The 27,278-nt window shown below is 28.3% G+C and overlaps 1 protein-coding gene across 1 annotated transcript in view; it reads right to left on the reverse strand.

Annotated features, from left to right (window-relative positions):
* LOC123292844 overlaps positions 1–27,278 on the reverse strand; it is a gene marked incomplete at its 3' end in the record, with an annotated part of 140,590 nt that overhangs the window by 27,383 nt on the left and 85,929 nt on the right. Inside the window, exons 6-10 of the mRNA XM_044873557.1 lie at positions 17,459–17,513; positions 10,829–11,553; positions 10,315–10,356; positions 10,016–10,152; positions 2,658–2,836 (exon numbers count right to left, since the gene is read on the reverse strand). Coding sequence (XP_044729492.1) covers positions 2,658–2,836; positions 10,016–10,152; positions 10,315–10,356; positions 10,829–11,553; positions 17,459–17,513 — 1,138 coding nt within the window. The remainder of the gene's footprint in view (positions 1–2,657; positions 2,837–10,015; positions 10,153–10,314; positions 10,357–10,828; positions 11,554–17,458; positions 17,514–27,278) is intronic.

The following is a 27,278-nucleotide window of genomic DNA, read 5'->3' on the forward strand; positions in this document are numbered from 1 at the left end:
ACCAGGTCCAATCTGATGTCAAAACATGATATCCCCCATCAAACTCTACAATTTTTGTTTAAGTTATTTTTTTATTGTTTAACTACAAAACAAGCTAGCTAGCTATTATAGATTGAAATTATAGAGCTATTATAGATTGAAATGACCCATCCTGTATTTAAAGAAGTGAAAACAAACCCTTGACTGAGTTAATTGTTGAAATACCATGTACAGACAGTGTTGATTACTCTGGCCACATACATACATGTCACATATATATAACTGATATATATGTTACCCGCTGTCACGGGTAAACAGTGATGTTTACGAAAACATTTAAACTTTTGTTCTATCTCTAACGGTTTACACGATGGATTATACGGATTCAAGACCCAATTGACCTATGTTGCTCATTTTCGAACTCGACTTCAAGTTTTACGTCCTAAGCACGCCATAAAAATTTCAGCTTGATATCTCTTGTCGTGTTTGAGTTATCGTGATGGCAGACGGACAGACGACAAGCAGACAGATAGACACACAACCGGAAATGAATTAATTAGATGATTTTATGAACACCTATACCAAGAATTTGTTCACAGCAACAATATTTTTAAGCGTTACAAACTTGGGACTAAACTTAGTATACCTTGGGATATTTCATATATATAGCATAAAAACATCCTATATATACATGAAAATTTAAAAAAATTTAAATTGCATCGGTACATGAATCCATTATATATGTTTTATTCAACGACTTCTGATCTCTCATTCGCTATAAAAAATTAAATTACATTCTCTTGACCTATTTCTCTGAAAGGTGATGTTTTGATGTATGTGTTATTCGTACAAGTCGAATTCGAACAATATCTGAGTTTTTACCCATAACCAATAATGAATGCTGAAATTACTTCATAGACTGAATAGAATTTTAAGAAAATAAACATCGAGAAATCCTTTTAAAAGATGGTTTATCAGAGTTGATGATTTTAATACAGAAACTTTCAAAGAAATGAACAAAAATTTTTTATTTTGGCCTAAGTTTAAGGAGGAGATCATCGAAAAGCTTTACAAAAGAATGGTATGTTTTCAGAATAACAGGAAAGGTTTCATACTCCTAAAAAATCTCCTCGAAAAACGGCTTGCTGTCTGCGGGAGCATGACAAGGTCCGCTAAAATCAATGAAGTTAAAGAAGTCATTAAAAAATATGTGCCTAAGTTTTAGATTTCATCGAACAGCGAACAGTCGGCAATACATTTGTCAACATTATTTTGAATTCTGGATAAATGAAGCATTCTCAAAAAGAGTTTTCCTGTTTGGAACAATCTTTCTGAAATAGTACAATGAACAACAAGTCCCCAAATGAGTGTGAGCGTTGACCGAGCTTTTCATTCTAGCCAAACTTTACCGAATTTTTTTGTTTCTGTTAATGCTTCACCACTCACTTTGAGCTTTGGGTATTAAACATTCTGGAATGATTCAAATCATATATTGTGATTTAAGCACATTCTCAAGTAAAGTAGTCTAGGACGCTACCATATCATTCAGGCAAGTTATACTACGGCCGAACAGACCTTACTTATAGAAAAACAAAATAAAACGTGACAAACATCGCATTAGGTATATCTAACAATTCTTCTAGGCTTATTATTTTTTAGTGCATTTTATTTTTTACTTTTTGAAGTCGGTTTTCTTCAGATTTTTTATTTTATGATATTTAGTGAATCTGAAGAACACTAACTAATTTATCACTAAAAATCAATCATCGAAATCGGTTGACGTAATATTGAGTTATTCGTACATTGGTCGCGCACATACTTAATGCAAATTTAACATTCATATTATTTTCTCATGGATGGCATTTTCAGAACTGGGCCAAACTGAACACGGGAAGCACCAGCTTTCAAATAAAAAAAGATTCATCAAAATTGGTTCACCCAGTCAAAGTTCTGAGATAACAAACATAAAAAAAGTACAGTCGAATTGAGAACCTCCCCCTTTCTTTCTTTTTTCTGAGAATTTGAAGTCGGTTAAAAAGTACAAGAATCGAGTTCATTGATGAATAGTTTTTGAAAACTTAAAATCCTCTTCGAAAAGGGTCTGCTTTCTGCTTGCCTGCCGACAAAACTTTGGATCGATTTTTAATCTTTTCCTATGATCCAATCGAGCTGACTTTGCAGGCCAACTCGTGGCTATGATTACAAAATTCCTTATTAATAAAAATAAAAATAAAAAAATAAAAATTAATTTTATTTTAAATTTTAAAATTTTCGTAATTTTTGCAGGGAAAGGGAGTATAATATAAACTTGGTTTGTGGGGTTAGTTTTATTTTGTAGTTAAATTACTCTAGAAAATAAGTTTTATCTAAATCGAAAATAGACCCAAAATAGACCGAAATTTTTTTCCATATTTCTTGTCATTTTCTTTATTGAAAGAACTTCTTTGGAAAAATCGTTAAAATCACAAAATATTTAGTTTCGAAATTTGATATATGCATTCAAAGGATTGTTTTTTTTTTTTTGTATGAACATACTTCAAATAAAAAAAGAATCTATATTCGCTTGATGGAGGGCTTGTATAAAAGTATTGCAATTCTTTTTTTGTCTCCCATTATTTAATATTATATTATTTGCTATCTTATTTAGTAACATAGTATGATCAAATAAATTTACATACATCTTGTGAATTTTGGAACAATGCCCGATGGTCAGATGGTGCTAATAAATCAGTTCGTTCAGCTAATGGTGCAACAAATCGACCCATTGAAAATTGCATTGCTGTCGCATATTGTTGTTCACGATGTATAAGCTGATATAGTGTGCGTTTTCGTACATCTTCGGGACTTTGTGCACCGCCTGTTGTCGTGTTCTGTGAATGAATTTTTAGTTATTTTTATATTTCAATTAATTTGAAATTATTACAAATTTTTTTCTGGAAGTAATAATAATTGTTTTTAAAAATTATTTATTTTCTATAGCTAGAATCGGTTATTCATTGAGGACTTAGTCGCATGATTTTATTGCATTTCTTTTGTAACCTGTCGGCAGAAATAAAAATTCGTAAACTGTCGTCAGAAACAATAATTTAAAAATAAATTTCATTGTCGAAATTTGACTTTTAATCTTGACGAAATCAATAGTAGTTATTCGATATGTTACACGATTATTTTTTCGAAATTTGAGAGGATATGAGATATTTATTTTAGGCGTGGGTTTGAATTGTTTTTAAATTGTTCGTACGGAAAAAACTAGTCCAAAAGTAAGATTTAAAATACTACATTTCTTTTCTCATTGGACCACTTATTGCTTAAAATATTAACTCCTTCAAATGAGAAAAATAATTTCGAAATCATGAAACAATTTCACAAAAAAATCTGGCAATATTTTCATTGTGTAATACATGACGTTAAAAAAGGTTCTTTTAAATTGTCAAAAAGCTTAAAGATATGACATCCTTTTTCTCACTGGACCACTATAATTGCTTATTATTAACTCCTTTAAACGACAGAAATAATTTCGAAATCATAAGTCTGAAACACTTTGCACATTTTGAAAAAGGTTCTTTTAGATAGTCCCGTTTATAAATTTCACCCTAGTTCCTATGAAGTTTTTAATAGTTTGATGAGCATTATCAATGGGCTCTTGTAACTGGTATATGCAAAAGACCTTTGGTTTTGAAAATATGTCTATTATGTCTCGATTATGAGAAATGTAACTTCAAATTTTGAAGTAACTGTTTTTTTATTTTTTTTATTAATTATAGTTTGAATAATTAAAATTTCATAATTTGAAAATTAAAATGATTAACATTCTAGCTAAACCCAGCCACGTTTCTCTCTGGCTTTTCCTGATATTAAGTATAAGGAGAGTAAACAAAAATAGTCTAGAAACACATTTGACATTTATATGACTTTTATTCTTTTCAATTATTTTTAAATATTCGTTCCCGGGAAAACTTGGGGTTGCAAAGTATGTAAAAACACTATTGGGTATAAATGTAACGATCTGTCAAAGTTTCAAGTCGGCCATAAACATACGGAAGCTAAATTTTTATTTATAATATATATATAAACTATCATAAATAATAAAAAGGCAACAGCATAAAGGATATAATTATACCTATTTACCTCACCATTTATCTCACAATTCTTGCGACTAAGACCTCAATGTGAAACTATTACAAAACTTTATAGTACAATAAAATTAAATATCTATAAGAAAAAAAGTGTTGCATCTTTGATATTTGTAATATATAAATACTACGTTACGAGAAAAAAATTATAGTTATAATTACAATAGTAACATCGTAATCCAGGACTAGACTTTTATTATTGTATAATACCTATATTAAGTTAGCGGTCCATTTTTCGTATTTTCCAACTTTTCCGAATGGAGAATTTGTCATTTTTTAAGAAAATTATTCGTGAAATTTTTTATTTCGACGCTAAATTATTTTTTTTTAAATCGGACTGGTCCGCTAACTTAATACTGAAACCATACTGAAAATTTGCTGTTTTTTATTGTGAAAATTTTGCTGCTCAATTATTTAAACAAAAAAAAAAAAGGGGTGCGTTCTCTAGCCTAATATATTTAGTTAGTGGACCACTACCTTACCGTTGTTATCCGTAAATTATTCGAGAAGTTTCTGATTTTGATACAATTTAATTAGCGAACCAACAAGGTTACTCTACAAATGCCGGAATATCAGCCAACCGGGGACCGTAGGTCAGTGTGGAGATCCAAACATGCAAAAAAATCGTTCTAGGATTTTGTTCCCGGATTGCTGAATGATGTTCAAATTTTACGTTCAAAATACTGTTCTGAACGTTATGTAAAAAATTCAACCACGTATAATACCGTTGTTTTTATCCGATCAATCCTTACATTTGTGCGGGGCTTGGATCGCTTATGCCAAAATTTTATTGCAACTCTCTACTCAGATTTACAGACAACGGTTACCTGCCAGATGGTTTGGCAAACTTATTTTATCATTACTTTTAATATTCTGATAAAACATCAGCCACGAAATTGTCCGTTGCAAAAATACTTTTATTTTGCATGTATGGCTTTCCACTTAGACCTACGCTCTCCGGTTACCAGTCTGACGTTCCGTCATTTGTGAGAGTAACCTTGAATCTTTATTTTCCGCTACAGAGAACTCACGTACCTGATAGCAAAAACTTGCATGTCCCTCTAATTCTTTAATGGTAACGGATTTTTGAAATTCATTCTGGTTTTCTTGAAAAATATGGTAAAGTTGGAAAATTGATAGGGGATCAATCTGTTTTATTTTTAAATAATTTAGCGACAAAAAAAACTTTCATAAATAATTAATTAATTAATAAAAACTGGAATATTCTCAGTATAAAATAATGGAAATTTGTGCCGTCGACTAACGTAACAATTAACATTAAGATAACAGCTCGATTTAAAAAATAAAAATAACTGCAAAATTAAGAATATCACGAAAAATTTAAGGATTAAAAAGCGGAAAATTTTCTATCTGGAAAAGTTGGAAAATTCGAAAAGTTGTACAAAATTAATTATCAAAATTAACAAGGAATTGTAGCGAAACGTTTAATTATTCCAAAGAACCAACGTTCGAATCCTGGCAAATATATATGAACCCTTTACTTCTTTAAGTAGTAAATTATTATAAAAAATTTACGATAAAGTTACATAAAAGCTATAATCGTTTCGCTAGAGTTTTCCAATAAAATTTCCGATGCTACTATTATATTGTAATTTTTTATTTAATTTTTTCTTGTTTACTAAACCAATTGCCTATCGGACATTTTAAAGACTGTAACACGCAGCGATCTCGAAAAAAAAATGCATCTATTTTACAAAAATTCCTAAAATATCTAAATGTTCTTATGGAAAATAAAATTCATGAAAATGAAAGGAAATTAAAAAATAAATAAAAATACAAAAAAATTGATTAACAAAAACTGAATTATATTTACATAAAAACTAAAAACAACACAAATTATTTACAAACAAATAAATTAAATAAATAAAAAATAATTAAAATAATAAATCATATATGTAAAATGTTTAAAGAGGATGCATTGTGTGTGGATACAATATGAAAATTGAAAAAAAAATTAATGAACAGGGGATCAAAATAACATAAGTTTAACAAAAAAAATAACAAAAAATTAAATTAAATATTAATTTTAAATTTTGATTTGGAAAATAACTTTTTTGCTAAATTTCCAATTTTTAAATTCCAATTTTGAAGCCAAGCAAAATATTTTGAACGTATCGTACATCTACTTAAATAATTTATTGTTTGAATACAAACAAAAATATTAATAAATTTTCCTAGATAATAATTGTTCTTTAAAATTGTTGTGAGTTTTTTTGTCGTTACGCTGTTGGCAACAATTTCAGTAAAAATAATTCGTTGAAAATAATTCCACTTGGTTAAACAAACAATAAGTCCACGTTGCCAACTTGATAATAAAATAAATATATGTATGAAGTTTTTCGTACAAAAAGTGTACTTGATAGTTTTTCTCTAGGTAAATACGAATTCAAACAATAAATTTATATTTAAAAAAAATGGGACTACTTTAAGAAAATAAGGAAAATTAAAATGAAAACATTAACAAATTGATTATTTTTAATACTGTTCTGAGTAATTAATGGTTATTTTATCGTATATAGAATATGATTTGAAATTTAATTAAAATATTCAGTAATTATTTAAAATTAAAATAATTGTATTTGTTAAAAGCAAATTTTCACTTATTAAACTATAAACCGCTAACGAAAACCACAAATAATGTGTTACGAAACGCAATTAGACAAATTCATTAATAAAATGAAAATGAGTGACACTAAAAAGTAGGAGTGATATCAATTTTCCATTCTTGATAAAAAAGTGTTCTTAATTTGAATACTTTCTGCAATTGTTTTTAATTTTTAAGACTGATTCACTCGAGTGTATTCTCATTCAATTTTTGAAGTTATACAGGTTGTTTTTTTAAAGTGATCTATGCTTGAAACTCGATAAATAAATTTAATCGAGGAAAATGCTTTTAACGAAAAATGTTGGTTTCAATGGCACACATTTTATACCATTTCATCGAATTTAATAGTAAAAATCTAGCTTTTTGTGCGTTTGATCATTCAATTGGGAGAAAAATGGTCTTTATAGAAGAACAAACACGCCCAACATTTTTCAAGCATATGTCAACTTAAAAGAGACACTCTGTATAATTTATTTTTTCAATTTTTCGGATAAATTACTTATTTTGCGAGGTATAGAAAAAAACTCGCCGATCCGATGAAGCCGATCTTCATAAATTTCCGACCTATTATAAGTTTTAAGACGACGCAAAACTGCCAGAATCTGAAGTCTTCAGTAGACTCATCAGAGGGAAACTCATCTTCATGGCAAATATCTGAGTGCTTCGAATGAATTTTTAATATTCTGTCCGGCAATTTGCTTTCAGACAAAATTGAATTTTGTTGATCCAGACGTCACGAGAATCAAAGCGCAAAATTGAAAGGTATGGTTAAAAAAATTAAGTGCCTTAGTCTTCACCAAAACTTTTCATTTTGTTCGAAAAGAGACAAGCAAAGTGTTAATTCGCTATATTGTTAGTTAAAATTTATGTAAAAAGATTCTCAACGGGGGGAGAGGGGTTGACCTGAGAGGGGTTCAAAATCATCCCGGTGCGCACAGGTCTGGTGAAGAGTAAATAATGTATAATTATTTTTAAATGTAGCTAATTTCTTGCCGTATCCATCATAAAAATTTAATGAATCTTATCACAAATTGAAGAAAGCAAAAATTAAATACGATTAATATCTTCAGTTGTTTTGAAAAATAAATTTGCTTTTAACTGCATTAATCACAAACACATTTCAAATCAAATCATATTTTTTTCATCGTATAAATTATTTTTTTATGTATTACCTATATTTTTATACAAAATTAAAGAAAAAAAACAAACATAAAAGCTTACTCGACTAAAAATAATAGCTTACTTAATACTGGCATTATTTAAGAAAAAAAAAATTACATAATTCTTTTTTTTTCTAAAACAAAACTATAAAATTATACCTCATTAATATCATCCTGACACTGTTAAAATAAAATAATTTTATTTTTTTATTCGTATACACTAATACTGACCTCTGAATGAGTTAAATTATAGATATATATTATTAACTTAAGAAAAATTGTGGGAAAATAAAAAACTTAAATGAAAAATTTATATTGAAGCGTTTCAAAACGATTTTTGATGAAAGAACATTGATTTTGAATTATTATTTATTTTATTTTAGATATAGCAAAAGAGCAAAAATTGAATTCATTATATTCCAGCTAAGCAACCATATTTCAACCCCCGAATTAAAAAAAGGGGTGTTATAAGTTTGACCGCTATGTGTGTGTGTCTGTGTGTTTGTCTGCCTGTGGCATCGTAGCGCCTAAACGGATGAACCGATTTTAATTTTTTTGGTTTCATTTGAAAGGTACTTTAACGGAGAGTGTTGTGTTTCAAATGCGAGCTTAGAGTTCCTGTCTCGAAAAAACTGAAAAATTGGCGATAATCTTCAAAATTGATTTAGTTTGGAAAAGGCATGACGTATAATTTTAACATATAAATAATTACTATGGAAATGAATAGTCAAATAAACCTGGCTCCAAACACTGACAAAATATAGTTTAATATGGAAACTTAGCAGGAATGAAAATATTCTTGAAAAATATTCAATTATCAATGTCTAAGCGTGTGTAAGCAGCAAATGAATGTAAAAACAAAAAGAAAAGTTGTGTTGAAAAAAAATATATCAAATAAACGGGGGAGGGGGCTATTATTACATTTTTAAATAATAAATAAAATTTAATTTGAAAATAAATAAATTATTGAAATATAAAATATATTAAGCTCATAATATAAATAAAACGTAAAAAATTAAATATGGAAAATTTATATGTAAAGGTAAATAAAATATTTGTCCAGTTTTACACATATATTTTATATTTTAAAAAAAGAGGGGGGGGGGAATAGAGTTTTCAAATTTTCTTAAAATTACATAATACTTTTTTTTTGTAAATCATTATATCCATCCATATAAATGAATCTATTCATATTTTCAATACAAAATGTATCATTTAAAAATGTGTTACATAACAGAGTATATCGAAGTTTTTATTTTTAAAGAAGGTATGTAAAACATTTTAAATGATTTTTGTATAATATTGAATACAGAGTGAGAAACCATTACGGTTTATAACATTAAAAAATTTTTTTTATTCATATAGGAACTAAAATATTGAGGTTACCTGAAAATAGGATCAACTCATTAACATAAGCAGAATATGTTTATACTGATATTTGGACAAAGAAAAATACTGACGCTAAAATATTTCTTAGGAGTAGAAATCGAATGTGCAGATTCCACACCACTGCTCATAATGGAATTTGTAGAAATATTTACAGCTGAGCTAGCTTGATACTCGCACGCTCGCTGGGTTTAAAAGTTAACACTGGTTAACTTTTCATAGACCATCGCGTTGTAGTTTGCAGATACCTTGCTCTCATTTATTGGGTGTTATCCTTCCATAACACCCGAAATAGAGGTAGGGATTGTCCATTAGTCAAAATGGGCAGAGAGTTTTAGAGTAATTGGCAACCATTCCCTTTTCATGAAGAACTCTTCTTACTCTTTTGTACAGTGATAGTATGGACAATAAAGTCTGTTGTCTTGCACGTTCATCGCGCTAGAAAGGACATTACTGATGCTAAATATTTAATTTAATTGTTCATGGCACTGAAAATTTTCTTTGCAATTATGAAAATATTTGTTTCGTAAATTTTCAACATCATGAATGGTTTGAGAAAACTAAGAATGAACTGTTAAGTTTATTTGAGGAATTAGCAAAGCAATTCATTTACCCAAATTCAAAATAACATAATCTGCTTTTCGTTGCTCACTCTGTATTTTATGGATTTCATTATTAAATATTAAAAAATGACATCAAAATAAATATTTTTCAAACAATAACTCCATTACCAACCTCTGAAGTAAATGTTACTTGAGGCAGATGAAGCCTTCGTCGATTATAATCAGATGTTGTATTTATTGAACATGCTGTAGATGAACGAGGTTGTTGTGTTGTTGATGCAGCGACGGATGAACTACCACCAACCATACTAACAATTGCACCACCAGTTGAGGGTGCCACTGATGCACCTAATGCACTAGCCATACCTGGTGCCACAATCGTTACACTTGCTGAACGTGAACTTGGTACTAGACCGTTTTGTGTGCTACCACCACCTGGACCACAAATGTTTGTTGCAATATTACCTTGTCGTCGATACACTTCTAATGTTAATTGACTACCATAAGACCTAGAATAAATAAATCAGTTAGAATAAAACGTCAAATTTATCAATAATTTGAATTTCGAAAGATATTATTTTATTTTATCTCATAAGACAACTGATGAAGAAAATACAAGTTGGTAAATGTATTAATGTCAAAAATAAAAGAAAATGTTACAGAACACAAAAAAGAACTTTAATTGGAAAAGAACGCCAACAGCTTTCATTTCTGATAATGCATTCACACAATCGAGTACTTTATTTTTAATATTTACACCTGATTTTAGTTCATTCGATGCGTTTGGAGTCGGTCAAAATCATGGAGGCAGTTACCGTCCTTTTTTACGAAGCGAGTCCGTAAATGATAAAATGCTCAAAGTTCTATTTTTTCAAGTGTTCGTCAAAAACAATTCTCAAAAAATGCTTAAAAAATGGCCTGTCACACAGATGGACCCCCTTAAAGCTAGTGATTTCTTAAATTCATTAAATACATACTCACCTAATTAAATTTAATATATCAACTTCTGGCATCATGACAACATTATGTTTATCGACAAATATAATATAGTCGCCAGGTAAAATACCAGCTCGCTCTGCTGGTAAACCACGTTCTACTCTTTCTACTCGTGGCGGATGTGTCCATACAACAGAAAAACCAAATCCACTTTCAGGGGGACGTGTTAGCCGTTTTGTTGTGGTAAAAGGTGTCCGACCAGATTTATTTCCACTGGCTTTTCGTTGTAAAGCAGCCGGTATAGCTTCTGGACCTTCGGTAGGATCTAATTCTAAATATCTTAAAAATATATTTTCATCAGCAACTTTTTGTTGTTCATTTAATTTTTTCTTTGATGAAGATTTCCCTAAATCTTGGGTTACAATGTCTTGCATTTCATCCAAGGAAACAATTTCCTCAACACTTGATTGACTAAAATCACCCATGCTGTGATTATTTGATTCGTTTTGCAGTAAATCTTTGTTATTATTATTAGGTGTATCAGTCTCTGCCGTATTGGACGAGACTATTTCATTTGGAGGTGTTGGGAATGTTGAAGAACAAGTTGAAGGAACTAATGTTTGTTGATTTTCTGTTTTTTCTGTTGAGGTGATATTCTGTTGCTGTTGCTGAGGTATTGATATGTTGCTGTTACTTTCCCTTGAGGGTGGTAAATGTTGAGGTGCTCGATTTGTTGGTTGTGATTGCAACTTAAATGATCCACTAATTTCCTAGAACAAAAAAAAAAAAACGGGAAAATTTAGAAATGCTTGGTTGCAGACTTGATGGAATGAATTTTATTCAACAAGTTTTTGCAGTATATTTTAGTAATATATATAATATATAAACCTTTTTGTCTTTGATTTAGCCGACTGATCAAATCAATTCGTCGAGTTTTTGTACAAGCGTTAACTTAGCTGTATTTTAAAACATAAAAAATTGTCCAATGAAGTTTTAAATAATATTAAAATTGTCTGCATTCGACGGAAGTGAAAACTTAAAACTTTGGAATAACTGGCCTTTGGCCTGGCTGAAGCATTTTTCGATGGAGCTCGGTGCGTTCGCATATAGGTCTAATAAATACCTATTCACAATACTGGATTAATAATAAATAATATCTCAATACTATTCAAATAGCTCTTCACAATTCTAAATAAACGTGGTTGGAGCGTAAATAAATATATTTGAATAGTAAGATGTAAAGTTATGTATTATTTATATGCGCTTCTACCATTTATTTCATGGGATTTAATTTTTGGTGCGGAACCCTCAAAAACATTTGTAATGGACTGAATTGTGAATATAAACCACCTCGCATCCACTTGAACATCACACACTTGATGACGCGAGGTCCATGATATTTGTTCACCCAAAAAGAGCTCAGCGTGCCGAAATGAGTTTTTACTTCAAAAAAGATGTTAATAGTATATAACGACCTACATTAGAAAATTATAGCGTATGTGAGGTCGAAGCGAAAACGGGGCTGTATATCACACACACCAGGTCATCGAATATTATTGTCGTAGTTGCATAGGTACTATTTTACTTGATCTCTTTGATTTCGGAGGTTAATGTGTCCGGAAAGTTTGTTTACGTTATGACACAAGAGAAAACTATTATTTCATATTATTTCAAAAAATCATAAAAAGTAAACGGTAGACGTCTCCGTTGGTACAGGTAATTAGTTTTGTACAAACCATAGATAAATAGACGCTGGCTTACAAATTAACAAAAACTTATTTGGCAGTTGAAAATAATTCGAAATAAATAAATACATGACATAAATATCTAATAATTGTAGTCGGCTATCTTTCAACTTGACAGCTTAGCTGATAAAGATTCTTTTAAGTAAATATTATAACAATCTAATAATAGCATGTATTAAATGAATATTCTTAATTCGGTTGTTATATAGAAACAATATAATTTCCGGAAAAACAACTATTAAAATAATTTCTATATTAGTTCGAACAATATGTTTTTGTATGCATAACGTCACGGGGTGTCTATATAATAAAGTTTCAATCCATTTTCGTAATTAAATTAATAACTTTCAAACAAAGTAGAAAATTATGTTTATATACAAAGTATATTTAATAGATGGTTATTTTTGGAACTTTCAACATTTTAAACGTATGTTTATTCAATATAAGGTGGTAAAAAATTCAAACCTACATATAAGGTATTTCGTAATTCGGTCACTTGAAGTCACGAGAAGTTATAATTTTGACAATTTCGGGAATATTAGTAAAATTATAATGAGTAATGCAATAATATGTATGTAGTTAAATAAATAAAGATTAACAAATAATGATATGGGTGGCCTCTGTTATAGGCGTATATGTCAGAGAAACGGAGGGTAAACCCTATTATAATTAATAAGCAATGCTGTTTTTTTATCAGTTTTATTTTTACATTTTCGTTCAATATTTTAAAACATTATATTTGCAATTTTTTGAAATGATAATTAACGACCTCTAGCAGTCTTCCGTAGCAGTTTAGAATGCATGAATTTGCTTTTATCATGTAAAAAAGCAATAAAACAGTGAGGAAATTAAGGAGAACGGTATCAGACACCTCATAAACTTTATTTCTACATAAAAACTTGAAGGAAATTACCTGTTAATTTTTTATTATTCAAGTATTAAAAATAATACATAGTATTAAAAAATAATAATAAAAAATTAATTAGAAAAACCCATTTTGTTAGAAACAGATTTTAGTATCTCAATTTTATTTCGAATCTTTGTCTCATTAACGTGTCCTCTTTTTCAATTGTACTCAAAGGAAACAGAAAAAAAACGAGTACATTTGGCTAATGCAAAGACCAATTGAATTCACTTTTTTGCGAAATAATATTTCCAAGTGCTTTATGTTTTCTTCTGATGATAGAATCTGGACACATATATTTTGTACAATATTGTATCTAATCCAATGATAAATTTCAAAATATTTTAAGATTTTAAAGGTTTAAGCACATTCTTCTCTTAACGCCAATAGATTTTGTTAATGTTTAGAAAATGATAATAATTTCGATCTATTTAAGCCTAAGCTGTTTTTAACAAATACTCAAAGGATTAGAAATAATAGTGCTTACACATAAGCTCGGAAGGAACATCGAATCTCTTGCTATCTCGAAAGCCACTTTTAATTACACAAACGAGAGTATTAGCTATGTGAATACATTTTTTGCAACAAGTTATTTTTTTTTTTTAAATAAAAAAGTTGTGTTTTTTTGTTGTTGTTAAATATATAAGAGTTTTGTTTGGCTGTACACACGTATCAATTATTATTATATTTCAATTAATATTTATGAACATAAAAAATAATGTACTACGAACATTGTTTATATAAATGCTATTTCCTAACAAATAATGTTGTAAATAAAACAATTATTTTCCATAGCCTTTAATAATTTAGTGTTAAAAAGAATGTAATACAGAGTATCCCTCCCATCATGTACGTTGAATTTAATTGATATAATAATTTATAAAAAATACTGGCTTGATACCCGCCCGCTTCACTAGGTAAAAGGTAAAAACCACTGCTTTATAGCCTCCACCTCTCTTGATCTCGCTTATCAACGTTCCAAAACACTTGAAGGGATTGTTTTATACAGCTAAAAGATTTGCGCAGTTTTCAATGTTTTGAATTGTAAAGTAGTCATTCATTGAGTATATCAGAAAAGGTAGCCATGAATTGTGACATTTTTACAAAAATCTTTAATTTATGGTTCAAAATAATTATCATAACTCTGCTCTATCTGTGATCATCATTTTGAAGCATAAATTAAAGATTTTTGAGATTTTTGATTTCTGTAAGAAATTAAAATTGTAAATGTCAGATTCAATTTGTAAAAAAAAATTTTTAAGTATCTGTATCTTTTTAATTTATAGCTCATGTGTTATTCTGATGTATGAGTTATATTGCTGTACAGTTTCATTAAAAACCATTCGCAAACAAACATTCTTACTTTCACATTTATAATATATAGGGATAACAATTAACATAGTTTATTCTTCAAATATCAAGTGATAAAATATTACGGTGGTGCGAGGACCAAGGCAAGTTTTGACTTGTGGTTGAAATTATTTGTACCTTATTTTCAATTTTGATGATTAATTTTGTTATAACTTCATGAATGTAGACGAAAAATACGAATAAAGTTTTTCGATATTTGGTTTTCAAAATATCGAAAGCTAAATAATTAAACAAAATTTTCAATTTCGATATTTTGAAAATTACTTCAGATATAGGAAAATGAGAAGAGACGGGTTAGTCAGTGGATAGTCAATGGTGGGCACTATTTTAAATGATTTCACCAGAATTACTTTTCATAAACAATTTATTATTTCCAAATGGCATTGCTTCTAACTGATATGCCATTCTATATATGAAATAACAACATTTAAACGTTTAAAGTTTATATTTGTTAGTAGTGCATGCAGAGTTTTGAATGGGAACAGTAAATCAAGGGTAGCTATTCTATAGAATAAATCTATCGAAATTTTGTACAGATCTCGTTATGAGTTTTAATTAAAAATAACTCAAAATTTGAAATAACTATGTCACAATTAAATGGAAATGAAGTAAGTATATTTCAATGTATATATGTCACAGATGGATACACGTTAACAAAACAGTTCCGTTATGCAAAACAGCTTAACAACATTCAGCTAAATTACCATTGCGATGTGTTTAAAAATAGCCTCTAATCTAACATCATGTCATTTTGAAAATCTTACATAACTTCTTAACTTTGACTCAATGCATTAAAAACGATCATGTAATTTTGCATATAAAAGTTCAGTAACGGAAGTGTTTTTTTTTAAAACAACTTACGGTTACGTAAAACAGTTGATTCGGCAATCCATCTACGACATATACATAACAAACCATAATCGATATCTATGGCAATAAATATTGAACTTATAATATTTTTGTTACAAAAAAACTAATACCAAGTGTTAAGTTTGGAACTCATGGAAAACCACTTTATTTGTCTATTTCTATTTTAAGCCTAAAAGTAGAAGTAGTTTTGGTTGGGTAAGTGAGCGTGTTCAATTATTTCCCCGGAATCCAGTTAAAAAAGAAGTGAGGAGAAGACGAGCTGTTTATTTTCTGATTTTATATGTCTGAGGTTATCCATATCCCTATCCCTATACATTATAAATGTGAAAGTAAGCATGTTTGTTTGTTTGTTTGTTACGCTTTTACGTAAAAATTAGCGAATGGTTTTTAATGAAACTGTACAACAACATAGCTGATATATCAGAATAACACATGAACTATAATTTATAAAGAAATATTTAAAAAAAAATAAATTTTAATTTGACATTTACCATTTTTTAACTTTTTACAGAAATCTTTAATTTATCGTTCAAAATGATGATTATAGATGGAACAGATCTATGATCATCATTTTGAATCATAAATTAAAGAATTCTGTAAAGATTTAAAATAGTAAATGTCAAACAAATCATGGCAAACTATTCTGATATACTCAATGAATTATGACTATTTTACATTTAACAAAATTGAAAACTGTGTATATCAAGAGAGGGTGGAGGCTATAAAGCGGTGGTTTTTACTTTTAAGCCCAGTGAAGCGGGTGAGTATCAATTTAGTATATTATATATTAAAAATTAATAATGAAATTCCCTCTTTTGCCTAGAATCAATGTATTTATAAATGGTTTTTTTTCATAATTTGTTAGATTTACTAATTCAAAAACAAAAAAATTAATATAAAATTAGAATAAATTGTACGGATATGAAAACAAAAATTTAATTCAAATTTAAAATTAACATTTCACAAGTGAACGAACTATTAAACCACTTGTAGAAACTATTCCTTTAGGTATTGTTGAATGATTGTCATACACGTCCTATGAGGAAACCAGACATGGCAATTGAACAATTTTAACCAAAAATGTTTTTTTATATAATATTCCTTTGTGATTCAACTTTATTATATTTCCAATTTATAAGCCTATATTGTCAAGGAAGAGAAGTGAATAACAAAATCCCTTTAGTTATATAACGTTTTAAAATATTCAAAAATATCTCAGACCTAGGATATGGTTCTCATTTTAGAAAGTATACAAATTTTAACAACAGGTTTTCAAGAGAAATTAAGTAATATTGATTTTATTTTCTTTAACACAATGTTATCTAAAAATATTTCGTACAAAATGGGAAAAAAATTTTGAGCTGTATTTTTAATTGTATGTTTTATTTAATCGGATAACATATCTATGTCATACATAAAAATTTTTGATAATAATTACGTCTATAATTTATTATTTCGAACCACTTTGTAAATAATAATTAAAGTTTATATCGTAATTTTCGAACAAAGTTATAATTTTAATTATTATTTTATCACGATAGAATATCAAATTATTTAATAAAGACATGAAATAATGTAGATTGTTTTATTGGTCATAAAACACATTTTAATTTATAAATTAATATAAAAAATTTAGAGAAAATCTATTGTGGTAGACTTTTTTCAGAATGGAAAAAGCTTTGTACACTTTTTGCAGCATAATTTCTGTGAAGCAGTCTTCACGGTTTTTGCTAGCCAGATTCACGATTTTTGCTATTCTTATAAAATTAAAAAATTAATATTTACCTTTTTAATAGCATGTTTCACTGCGAACGTGGTACATCCTAAAAATTCACTACGCCTGTAACAAAGAAAAAAATAAAATAAAGAAATGAATTTTTAGTAAAATAATTATTATTACAGTTTATAAATAACTTTAATTAAAATGGTTTTCAAAAAACCTCGTAACCTATGATAAAAGAGACTTTTTAATTTCGAAATATTCAACTATGTTAAAAATACAATACCTACCGTATACTTCGAAAATGAAAAGTCTTGGACTATACCTCTGTTGATAACGTCCAAATTTAGGAATCATTTAATTTTATGAGTAATATATTACTAGAGGTTACACGTAGCGTAACTTCTTTGAAAAAAAGTGATACTGATAAAATCAACAAATATTTTAGAAATTTTTAGACATTTTAAATCTAATGTTTTTGATTTGTTTAATGTACATTTTTATCTACAAATACAAACTAATTTGGATATAATAAATAGCTATCAAACATTTATGATAGTAAAAATACAGTTAAGTTTTTATTGTTACATAATACTTCAGTTAAAATATGAATAAATTAAGAGTCCTTCTTTATATTTCTATGTTTGTTTTCTTATTTGTTTTAGTGTATATTGTGAAAATATACCAACTTAATTTTACTGCTGAGCAGCAAGTGTTGTAACATTTGTTACACTACTGTAGAAAAATACGTTTACGTATTTACAAAATACGTTTAAATCCTTAACTTGTATCCTAATTAAACAAAGAAGAATATATTGGTTTGTGGCGTCATGGTACGATATCACCATAGAGACACATATAAAATTTTGTTTTGCTAAAAAGAAATGGACAACAATCTTTGAATGCTTATAACTTCTTCGTTTTTTAATCAACTTTAATTTCACTTTCAGGTTTTGTCATGGTATCAAGTTTAGGTTTTTTTATGCGTAATATGGCAAATTCGACATCATTACATTAATTTTTACAATTACGTGTATGATGTGGGTGGAATCGGTTACTTCGTTCTTATCCAAGCGACGACAATGTGACCAATTCTGTACCTCCATTAATTATAATTGTTCCCACTGCCGCTGCCTGGATTCGAACCCACAACCTCAGTCTAAGTAGTCCAACGGTCTAAGACTGACGCCTTAGACCATTCGGCCATTTAGACCCTTTCATCTCATCAACTAGTGAAAAAAAAATTTTATTTAAATAATTTTTTAGCTTTGACATTACCAATTTTTCCAACAACATTAATAAAAATCCTTTCTTTACTTTGTAACGATATATGGCATATACCTATATAGTATGGCAAATTGAGCAGAAAAACACTATAAATATTGTGATTTTCTTTTATTGTTCTATGTTTTCTTACAATTTTTACGTCAGTTGGTGTTAATTTATTTGTTTGTTTAGAAAAAAAGAGTGCGATAAACCTCGTACAACCCGTGTTCGTGTACATACCGACTAAAGTGTGAGATATATGTTGAAAGTCAACAAACACAATTTTTTCTCTCATACATTCTTTAACGAATGAACATGAAAATCTGACATTATATAGGAAAATTAAAAAATCAAATTTAAGTGCTTTAATTTAAATGTATTTTTCTCTGCTATCATGCCTTTTCTTAGAGAAAAACTGATGGTATTTATCAATAAATGTTAATCCCACATAGCTTTACAATCATACTAATTAAATATTAGTCTTCGACGTTGTTCTCAAGTCATAGGAAGGTTAAACGAATTATTCTATAAAGATGGAAAAAAGTAGATGTTTTCAATTGAGTGTCAAATTATTTCAATTCACTGCACTGCGCTCCCACCTTTATGAATGGCTTATGAGAAACTAAGGAAGCAAATGTTCATGCATTAAGAGCCAGGCCAAAAAAATTATCTGGATTTACTAAAGGTGATCATTTGACGATTGGTTATAGTATATACATACACTCCCATACTACAGTCAGTCAAGCGAACGGTAGAACAAATGTCACATGCTATCAAATCGGTTGGAATTGATATTTAAATGAATTTACTAAAGCTGACAATTGTTATACAGATTGTATATTGCATATAAATAACAGTTATGACTGCCAGTCAGTTAAATGTTAGAACAGAGCCGGTCGGGCAGCCCTAATGTATTTACAATAAAAGAATAAGATATTATTCATTTATTAAACTTTTTTTAAAATTTTATACTGATAACACTTATCATAATTTAATTGAACGGTTTTATTTCAAGTATGGCGTTAATTCATTAATAGCCCAATGATCAACAAGGAATTTTACAAATGCTTCTTTAAGTTTTATACTCCGTAATAAAATTCCGAAAGTTTATATTCCGTTTAAATGCTGGATTAAAATCGCAGCCACTGAAGTAGTAGTTGGTAGTAATAACTAAACAACAACCACTAATATGATACAAATAAACTATATGTACTAATGAAAAAAAACAATTTTTTTTGTTTTCACTAACTGGCGGGGGTTGTTCCACAATATGGTTGGCTGACCATTTAATTTATGGTTAACACACAATTAAGTACCTCTAAAAAATAGTTTAATAAATCAATTGCATCTTAATTATTTATTGTACATACATTTGGGCTGACTGACCAGCTCTGTTCTAACATTTAACTACTAACTGACGAAACTGTTTATATATCCAATATACAATCTGTATAAGAATTTCCAGTTGAACAAGTTAAAATAATTTTTTTGGTCTGGCTTGGCGATTGTATCATTAATTTTTCAATGAGTTTTTCCAAACATGATTTATATAAAGCTATAATTTATAAAATTTAAAACATTTGTTTTTATTAGATTATATTATACAATAAAATATAATTTTTCATGTTATAAAACTTTTTTATTTATTGTTTTTCATTAGATTAATGTCATTTTTCATGGTATATACCATATTCATTCAACCATTTTAAATTCTTCAAATTGATTGCATATAATTTAGTAAATTTGCATACTTTTAGAGAGTTTACAGTCAGTTTTTCAAACTGAAAAGAGCAGAGTATATTCTAGCATTTTACTTTCGCTGGATTCAATTCAAACTTTTTGTTAGTTTTCTTGTATTTTTGAGAAAGGAACAGCTAAAACAAATTTCATATTAATACGAGAGCGCGCATAGTGCGTCTTTGATGCTTGAGTTCTAAAAATGAAAGCACATTAATTTCGTACGCCAACGCAGGAAAATCTAAGTATATTTGGTAGCTTTTCTTAATAATATGAATTATTATTAATATATTAGTAGAGAAATATAGTAATAATAGCTTTTATTTCAAACATTTTATTGAAAATAATTGAGATGATATATAAAGCAAAGTGACGTAAATTGACAAGTGACGTAAGATATTTCAATAAAACATATACCTTGAAATATTTATACGGTTTTATCTATAACATTCTTTTTTTATTTTTATTAAAATCAGGGCATTTTTTTTCTTCAAGTTATGAATAGTCGGGGTAGACTGTCATGAAAACCTTCAACGACATTTTTCTTTTCATGATATAATAAAATAAACATAAAAATATTTTATTTAAATACAATTAAATCGTACTAAAAATAATATTATTTTATGAAAAATAATTAGCTGGAATGTAATTTGTATAATAAGCGATTATATAAAAACGAAAATGTCAGATATTTTTAGAAAATTTTTTTCAAATATATAATTGATTTTTTTAATGTCAGCTTATAACTTAGGCTAATACATGGATTGTTTTTTTAAAGCAAAAAAAATTGCTATAGATAAAAAATTTTATATTGATCGTGTAGGAAAAATTGAAGAGCTCCGTGGAATAGAGTCGTAAAGACACGTATGCTCTTAAGTTGGCAAGTGTGTTAGTTTGAATAGAATTATTTTAAGGTCGAAAATAAATATCGATACCGAAGGATGTATCAAAGTGTCTCTTCCGTAGTTCTGTAGTAAGATATTTTACAAACATATTTACAGAACTTTAGAAAATTGGTTTCAGCACATAAAAAATTAGTATGACTGTTCTAGAATATTCTATAGTTAAGTACTGTTGTAGATAACGTTGAAATTGAGCTGATCTAAAAAATGGTTTTATAAAGAAGAGCGCAGAGAGACTGTTGTTTAAACAAATGATATCGGTACACTCGTTACGTAACTTACGTTATCATTATCTACACATTACAGTTAAGTACTTTGAGTTAAATTTACTATACATAATATTTGTAATTAATTTTAATTAAAGCAGTAAGGATTGGTTGATTGTAAATTCTGATATTAATACGACGGAATATTAAATATAAACTAAAATGCGGTCTTCAGTCGACGATGATTGATTCATTGACTGATTAAGTGATGATAGTTGGCTTGGGTAATCATTAATTATATCTTCTTATCAAATTTACAAGATCATATTTATCTATTAAGAAACAAATTATTAATATTTGGCTTTGTACCTAAACACATGATAAAATCAACTCAGTGTTAACTTCTACGATTTTCTGCAAAGCTTTCGAATGATGGATAATTTTATTTTCACAAATTTTTTTAAATTTAATACATTATCAATTTTTATACCATGTAAATATGTTATACATATCAAGGTATACTATGTTTAGTCCCAAGTGTGCAACGCTTAAAAATATTGATGCTACGAACAAGATTTTGGTATAGGTATTCATAAAATCGCCTACTTAGTCAATTTTCGGTTGTCCGTCCGTTCGTCTGTGAACACGATAATTCAAAAGGGAAAAAACATATCAAGCTGAAGCTTTTACACCGTACTCAGAACGTAAAAAGTGAGTTCGAGTTTGTAAAAGAGCAACATAGTTCAATTGGGTCTTGGGTTCGTAGGACCCATCTTGTAAATCGTTCGAGATAGAACAAAATTTTAAATGTAAAAAATATTCCTTACAAAAAAAATAGTCAACTTTTGTTTTGCTTTTAAAAATTTTTTCGTTAACATCGCTGTTTATCCGTGAGGGCGCAAGTTATATAGTATGTAAGTATTATATGAGAATATCAGTTATTTATGTGTGACATGTATGTATGTGTAATGTGATAGAGTAATCAACACTGTCGTCAATACACTTGTTTCTAATAATTTAAAGATAAATAAGTTTTGCTTATCATCTATAATTTTGATATAGTCTAGAAAACAGATAATTAAATGCTAATAGCAATTTACACTCTGCTATACTAATCGTTCAGTTTACATCTAGGCATAGACGTAGCACGAGTATAACAGAGTACATGCGTTAAGCAATGCATCTAATTAAGAGGTATTATAAATGTTATATGAAATTGCAAAATAATGTCTTACAACTCCAAGCGTCTTACAACTATCTCAACGCGTTTCGAAGCTTCAACACATGTCTATAACACCTCTTTCTTAGATGCATTGCTTAACGCATGTATTCTGTCATACTCGTGGTAGGCGTATTCCTAGATGTAAACTGAACACTAGGTATATTGTTTACTGAATATAAATGAAACAGTTACAATATCCTTGATAATTGAGAATTATCTCCGCCTAGATTATAAATAATTTTCATTTTTCAAGAATTTTCTACGGTTTAGTATTATTATAACTATTATTCATCCTACACGAAGTTTATCACAATCAAAAACTTTTAGCAAATACATGTTAAAGAAAACATTTAGTCAGAAAGTTTTTGTGTATTTGTGTATAAAGCCAAACCACCATATCTTAAACCTTATTATTTGTATGTAGGTTTACCACCTACGCCGTGCCAAAGTTACAAAACTTTCTGGATAGAAAGATTAGTGTTATAACATAAAAAAACTAATTTACAAAATAAATTGTTACAATATATTACTCATTTTATGAAAATTACTATAATTTTATACAGCTTTTCTTCAGGCGTTTACGTAATCATTAAATTATAAAGAAATGGATTATACTAGACTACGAAAGGTTCCGTATGAGTGAATTTATAAATAAGTCAAAACTTATTACTAAACAATTGAATGAATTAATTGTTGAAATACCATGTATAGACAGTGTTGATTACTTTATCACATTACACATATACCTGTACATGTAACACATACATGACTGATAATCCCATATTAATACATACTATAAAATTTGCTTCTAATGTATGCTCTCGTGAGTAAACAGTGATGTTTACAAAAAAATGTTTCAAACAAAAGTTGTTTATTTTTATTCTAAGGAACATTTTTTACATTTAAACTTTTGTTCTGTCTCTAACGGTTTACAAGATGGGTACTACGAATCCAAGACCCAATTGACCTATGTTGCTCATTTACGAACTCGGAACTCCTCACTTTTTACGTTTTGAGTGCGCTGTAAAAATTTCAGCTTGATATTTCAATTATCATGCTCAGAGACGGGCGGATGACCAACCGAGACTAATTAGATGATTCTATGAACACCTATACCAAAACTTTTTTCGTAGCATCAATATTTTTAAAAGTTTTGTTTTAAAAATTTGACCCCGTAATATATATCGGATGAGTTTAGTAAGAAATTAGAATCACTATTTGAAGCTATCTGAAAATTTCCATCCGTCTATCTTTATTGAATAAATGTTTTGCATTAATTTGGACCCACCACGGGAAAAACAATCAAAAATGATTCAAACAAAAGGTTTACTTTTAAACAGGGAACATTTTTGTTTTATGTAACGTTTGTTCTATCGGTTACGGTTACAAATATGAGTCTTAAGGGACTCATGATCAAATTGACCTATATTGCTCTTTTACGAGCTCAAAGTCACTTTTTACGTCCTGAAAACGCTATAAAATTTAACTCGATAACTTCTTTCCTTTTTGAGTTATCGTACTAAAAATAGATTAATTAGGTGATTTCATGGACACCTATATAAAAATATTGTTTACAGCATCAATATTTCAAAGCGTTACCAACTTCGGATTTAACTAAATATGCTCTCGGTTATCCCAAGGTCCATACATGGTTGCTACGGTAAATTGAAATTATATAATATGAATCTCATATCTACGAAATATGTTAATTACCAAACCCTTGTGTTAATTGCAAGCGTTATATTTAACTGTATATCTACAAAATAATTTATCATTAACAAACTTCACTACATCAGTGTGTATGCGAAAATCCTTGTGGTTGAAGGAAGTTTTTTCTTTTGAATTTCCGTTTCCACAACAAAAAAGATAAAATTATGGTTAGGAAATTAACATACGAAGAATATGTCAAGGAATAAGGATGAGTGTTCGTTTGTCATCTTCGTATATACAAAGTGTCAACAAATGAAATATACAAAGTGTCACAAAATATTCCACTTAGGATTATAAATAATTAGATTTATTAACATTTTTAGCGCAAATATATGTTTACTGTTTTAACAAAACAATTTGGCTATTAGAAAATTTGCTTCAAATTTAAAAAAATTCCTAAATACATTAAAAAATTTAACATTTTAAGCAATTGATAGTGAATGTTGGAGTGGTTTTAATTTCCCTAGTTCTTTTATGTTTTCTAGGGTTCTAAAAGCTATTTCAAGGTTTTTGATAACTAATTACCGTAACTTTTAAAATAGATGAAGAGAGTATATCATACTCAAAGAATCAGGACTTAGCCAAGCGATAAATAGTAGATAAAGTAGGTATAGTTTAAACACGCTTTTATTAGCTTTTATCAGTATGTTTGTATTTTAGTATGTAACGAAAACTTTGAACATAATTTTGACCACCTTCAAAACGTCGAATTAACTCGAAATTTGGCATACTTATCAAGGACCGATGACTATACAATAATTTAATAAGTTAATTTGACTATTCTGATCAGGATTTTCAGAATTTACGATTTCCATAACTGAAAATACACCCATTTACTTGCACTCCAACCATATATATAAATAATAGTCTAAAAAACTAAAAAAAACAAAATAGTTAATAGTTTGAAAAAATAAAAAACTCGCTTATGTAAAACTAGCTAAACTTAAAGGTCGAACATAATTTCTTTAAATTCAAAAAAATTATTTTATCGTAAAAAAGCGTGGGGTGCTTTTTAAGATATCTTATAATGACTTTAATTTCACCAATATGTATCCATAGAATATTTACAATAATTTAAATTTACCATCCCACGCTTTTTTACGATAAAATGATTTTTTTGAATTTTAAGAAATTATTTTCTACCTTCTAGTTCAGATAGGTACAAAAGAGTGTTTTTTAGTTTTTTAAACTATTATTTATTGGTTTAAAGATAGAAGAGAGAAAACAAGATAGAAGATTCTACAGCTGATTAATAAAATTTTTTTAAACATTTTTTTAATTCAACATTAATTTTGGTTTAAGTTTAATTTAATTATATTCATATCACAACCACTAATGTAATTATAATATTTAAGAACATAAAATATTCATTCTATTATACACGTATTATAAGGTAACTATAAAAAAAATCACGTACAATCTTCGTAGGAGAGGAGCATAGAATAATAGAGATAAGTACTTCGTTAAACACTTTAGTTGACGCTAAGTAGATACATCATTTTCATTTTTTGTGAATGTATGTATTATATCCTATCAAAAGATACATTGTTTAAAAAAAATACAACATTAACGAGACGAAAAAATGCTCGTTGAAAAATTAATAAAACATTTTTCATAGTGAACGTTTCAAAACCAGGCCAGGCATGCCACTTGTATCGCATTGACTTGCAAAAATTTTGTAATAATAAAAACTTTGTTTTTCTAGTTTGAGAAAACTTCTTAGTTTTCGATATTTGTGAAAATGAGCTAACAAGTACCTTTTATTAACTTGTAAGACAAATAATTTTTGCAGTACCTACAAAAGACAGATAACTTAGGATATTCACAAAGCTTTTTTTTTAACACAACTTATTATAAAAATGGAAATTGCTGATAAAACAGCAAATTTAATACAATAATGTATTAAATGAGGGATGTTAATCGGTTTAATTTTTTACAAGCTTTGCAACTCAATTTTGAAGCAGATCTTCAACCGATTGGGCTGAAATTCTGTATACACGTTTAGATAGGATGACATTGCATTTTTATGGTAAGCCTGATCTGATTTTCCCATTGCTTGCTTCATATTTGATACCTTTTTTATTTTTAAATTAAAAATTTAAATAGCAAACATTATTTAAAGGACAAGCTTTTACTGTACTAAATAGAAGAAATTAATTTTTTCTATGAATCACTCATACATGATTATTTTTTAAAACTAGAGCCGCTCAATTTAAAATATTAAGGATGATTAAAAGTGCCCCAAGCTTTGAAAAACAGTCATTTATGAATAACTCATAGAAGTAATTATTTTCTACTTTTTAATACAATAAAAGCTGTCCTTTAAAAAGTAATTTTTATTAAATTTTTTTTCACAATAACCAACATGGTAAAATTTAAAGAAAGTATTTAAAGGCCTGGATATTCAGAGTTCAAATTGGTCGTAGAAAGAACTTTTTTGAATATAAAATTCAATACTTCAGATCAAATATAAATAAAAACCCCTATTTTATTGGTTTTTGAAGCGTCTTAAGTCAGTTTTTAAAGAAAAACTATAATTTTTAATAGGCATTTTATTGCTTAAAATGAGAAATTGAATAAGACATGGTGCCCATATGAGTGAAAAACCTCCAAAACATGAAATTGACTATTTTATTATTATTGCAATAAAACTGTGAAAGAAATCAAATTAATGAAACATTTGATCAGAAAATTTTTGTATTTTTCAACTAGAAAATGTATGGGGCCGCGAATTTCATTTTATTAAAAGCCTGATCTCGCTTACCATGCTTAAAAACGTAAAAGTAAACGAAAAATCCCTAAAATAATTTGATTCCCGTAGAAGTATAAACTTAAACCTATT

Source organism: Chrysoperla carnea, chromosome 2 (genome assembly GCF_905475395.1).
Source record: "Chrysoperla carnea chromosome 2, inChrCarn1.1, whole genome shotgun sequence".
NCBI classification, from domain to species: domain Eukaryota; kingdom Metazoa; phylum Arthropoda; class Insecta; order Neuroptera; family Chrysopidae; genus Chrysoperla; species Chrysoperla carnea.